Source organism: Lipotes vexillifer, unplaced genomic scaffold (assembly GCF_000442215.2).
Source record: "Lipotes vexillifer unplaced genomic scaffold, Lipotes_vexillifer_v1.1 scaffold215, whole genome shotgun sequence".
Taxonomy (NCBI): domain Eukaryota; kingdom Metazoa; phylum Chordata; class Mammalia; order Artiodactyla; family Lipotidae; genus Lipotes; species Lipotes vexillifer.
The window spans coordinates 1055246-1059175 of NW_006776544.1; the positions used below are offsets into that span (position 1 = coordinate 1055246).

The window sequence follows — 3930 nt, forward strand, 5'->3', positions numbered from 1 at the left end:
CACATCTCCCCGCTCCCGCATCTCCCTCCCTCCCACCCTCCCTATCCCACCCCTCTAGGTGGTCACAAAGCACTGAGCTGATCTCCCTGTGCTATGTGGCTGCTTCCCACTAGCTATCTATTTTACGTTTGGTAGTGTATATATGTCCATGCCACTCTCTCACTTTGACACAGCTTACCCTTCCCCCTCCCCATATCCTTAAGTCCATTCTCTAGTAGGTCTGCGTCTTTATTCCCGTCTTGCCCCTAGGTTCTTCATGACCTTTTTTTTTTTTAGATTCCATATATATGTGTTAGCATATGGTATTTGTTTTTCTCTGACTTACTTCACTCTGTATGACAAATTCTAGGTCCATCCACCTCACTGCAGATAACTCAATTTCGTTTCTTTTTACGGCTGAGTAATATTCCATTGTATATATGTGCCACATCTTCTTTATCTATTCATCTGTTGATGGACACTTAGGTTGCTTCCATGTCCTGGCTATTGTAAACAGAGCTGCAATGAACATTTCGGTACATGACTCTTCTTGAATTATGGTTTTCTCAGGGTATTGCCAAATGTTCTATAATGACTATACATTACTCTGATAATCAGAAAACAAAATACTTTTTGAAAGCCACTGTTATCAATTGCAAAGGCAATCTTCATGGAGAGCAACGTGTATAGCCAGAACAGAGAATGGGAATAAACACACACACTAGCTGTGTGAAATAAACACACTCAATGCAAATAAGACAAAAACAGCTCCCAGATGGAAGGCTGGATCAGGGAGAGGTATCACAAAGGGGTGGAAATTATAGGCTGTACCTGCTGTGAACTTCCCAATACCCAGGAGTTGGAGGAAGCAGCCTCTGTCCCTCTCAGGGCCTTCTACCATGGCCTTCTTCTTTTTTTGATTTTTTTTTGTTTGTTTTTTTGTTTGTTTGTTTGTTTGTTTTGTGGTGCGCGGGCCTCTCACTGTTGTGGCCTCTCCCATTGCGGAGCACAGGCTCCAGACGTGCAGGCTCAGCGGCCATGGCTCACGGGCCCAGCCGCTCTGCGGCATGTGGGATCTTCCCGGACCGGGGCACAAACCCATGTCCCCTGCATCGGCAGGCGGACTCTCAACCACTGCACCACCAGGGAGGCTCCATGGCCTTCTTCTTGCCCAATTTCTTTCCCATGGCCTTCTGCCCTATATGCTGCCCAACCATTCTGCCAGAACCTGCTGCCCCCTAAGTTGCCCAACCACTCAGCCAGGGCCCTCTGCCCATTGGAAGGCCCAACCATGCCCTGCCATGGCAATGACTCTGCCAGGGTGTGCTAGCCATGTTTGCTTGCCCAACCCCTTTTACCATGGTCCTCTTCCCCTGAGGGCTACACAGCCCAGGGGTCATGGCCCTCTGCTCCTGTGAGCTGCCAAGGCCCTCTGGCCCTATGGACTAACTACTCTATGTAGCTCTGGGGTTGTGCCCAACACCTCTCCTACCAGCTGCCACTACTAGTGTGAGCTGCCAAGACCCTCTCCCACCCAGTGCTGCTGCTATCGTCCCATAGCAGAATGAAGAATATAAGGTTCTCCTATACATTCTTATTCCTCAGCAGCCTGTGATTCTCAGCCTCCAGTTAAAGAGATTGGCTCTGCTCACTAACCTTACCCTAATCTAAAAACAAAGCAAGCCAACTATTGCCTAAACCTCTTGCTTTTTTCCCAATTCCTCTGTGCTTTGCCCTAATCCTACAATGTCACACAGGTGTGTGCCCAGAAGGGTCCCGTGATCAAGAGTTACCATGGGTTTGTAGGAGCCCGAAGAGATGGGCCAACACAGTACCTTCCTGGGAGTTCCAGCCTGTTCCAGTGTAGGTCTCAGTGAAAAAGTAATGAAAATAGACCAGAATCCCCAAGACAGCCTCCTAAATCATCCAACTTCTTGGATCTTCCACATTAGGAGAGTACCAGCACCATGTCCTGGGACTGATCTAAACTAGAGCAGAAGCTCCAGCCCTCCCCGTGCAGGGAGGCTGGTCAGCCTAGAATTAAAATAAATGGTTTTTGTGATGCCATAAAATGAATTATGGAAGCAAACTATTCTGATGACTGAGAAGGCAGAAAATGAAAGGGAACTTACTGTGAGAACACACAGATGATGTCCCCTTCAGTCAGCTCATAAGGAAGCCCTCCTAGAAGAAAAAAACACATTCCAGTTCAGCAAACATTTACCAAGTGTCTACTATGTGCCATGCATGCTTCCAGCCAGGCACTGGGGGTGCAAAGAAGAGTAAACAACAGGGCCTGCCCTCAAAGAACTCACAGTCTGATGCAATGACAGAAACACATAGAAGATGTAGCAGTAGTACAGAAAAAACAGTGATTAACTTTGAGTGGAAAGATCGGGGTCACCCCTAACCAAACTAATCCTCCTCACACCCAAAATCTTCTGGACAAAGCAGATAGTTTCCAGCACAAAACTTGGATTCCATAAACATATCTTGAACTCATGTGCTCTTTATCTACAAATTCAACAGCTAAGATCCAAAATCAGTTTAAATATGCAAATATTAACCCCAACTCACACAGACTAAGGAATATAAAGTCAATTGGTAAGCATTTCATAGGAAATAAATTCCCCTGCAAATGTTTCCTTCCTCATCAGTAGAATGGGGATATTAGTACTTTCTTCACAGAACTGTTATAAGAATTAAATAAAACAATGTTTATAAAATGCTTAGCACAATGTCTGGTGCAATAACCTCTTTGAATAACCTGTCAAATTACTGGATGTGACACAAGTGAATACAGAGATAGTGATATGACCATGGATAGAAGGCAGGAGCTAATTAGATGAGGAAAATAAATTCTGAGGGAAGGGGAATGGGGTGGGAGGGAGTTGGCAGTAATATGGGACAGGGGCTAAGACCATGAGTTCTAGAATCCCATAGTTCTGGCTGATCCACTTACTAGCTATGTGGAAGGAAGTCTATTAACTTCTCTGCACCTCAGTTTCCTTAGCTGTATAAATGGGGGGACAGGGGTGATAAAAATGGTCTCTGAGGGCTTCCCTGGTGGCGCAGTGGTTGAGAGTCCGCTTGCCGATGCAGGGGACACGGGTTCGTGCCCCGGTCCGGGAAGATCCCACGTGCCGCGGAGCGGCTGGACCCGTGAGCCATGGCCGCTGAGCCTGCACAATTACTCTATGGGAATTCTGTCTCGTTTCTAACTAGTAGGAACAGGAAAAAAAAAAAAAAAAAAGTCTCTGAGAAACCAAGTGGCACAATTCTTAGCATAGTGAATGACAAGCAGTACCTATCATGAGCACTGACTTGACAGAGAGAGAACACTAGAAATGGGGGAGAGAAAAGACATGGAAAACGGATTCACAAGCAGAGACTGGAAGGAAATAAAAGTGAGTGATGTATGTCGGGAGGACTGAAGGGCGGGAACGCTGAAATGTTAGGGAGCAGGTCAGGAGAGAATGAGGAGCCCTATGGGAGAAAGATGTGGGCCTCACCCAAGAAGATCCAGGCGCTGTCCTTGTACTCGGAGTGCCAAGACACCTTCTCCGCTACCCCCAGCTGGACCTCACGCTCATTCAGCTCGTTGATCAGCTTAACTTTAGTTAAAGGGCTGCACAGGGAGCGGAAAAGCGCACAAGTAAGCGTGGCCCGGCCTGAGGTAAAGGAGAGCAAAACTGGGGGACTAATTTTCTAGTCTCCCCGCCTCTCCCGCCCCTCAGCCCCGGTAGGCCACCTCCGGCTGCCCGTCCCCGACACCTCCCCTCAGAGGGAAGCTCTGGGGCCTTACTTCATCTCTGCGGGTTCACACTCAGAAGCTAGGAACGGACTTCACGCTCAGAGCCTAGGAAGCGACTTCCGGGAGAAGCCGTAAGACGCATGCGCAGTCCCGGCGCCGCGCGCCCATTGGTCTCCGCGGAACTTGCGCCGCGCCGG

General features: G+C 48.1%; 1 protein-coding gene across 2 annotated transcripts in view; it reads right to left on the bottom strand.

Annotated features, from left to right (window-relative positions):
- The window catches only part of RBMX2 (RNA binding motif protein X-linked 2), a 9231-nt gene extending 5356 nt beyond the window's left edge, over positions 1 to 3875 (bottom strand). Inside the window, exons 1-4 of one of the 2 annotated variants that reach the window (XM_007450462.1) lie at positions 3830 to 3875; positions 3754 to 3772; positions 3492 to 3607; positions 2112 to 2163 (exon numbers count right to left, since the gene is read on the bottom strand). In XM_007450462.1, the coding sequence (XP_007450524.1) occupies positions 2112 to 2163; positions 3492 to 3607; positions 3754 to 3772; positions 3830 to 3875 (233 nt within the window). The other variant, XM_007450463.1, reaches the window with a different exon arrangement.
- Positions 3876 to 3930: the final 55 nt, after the last annotated feature.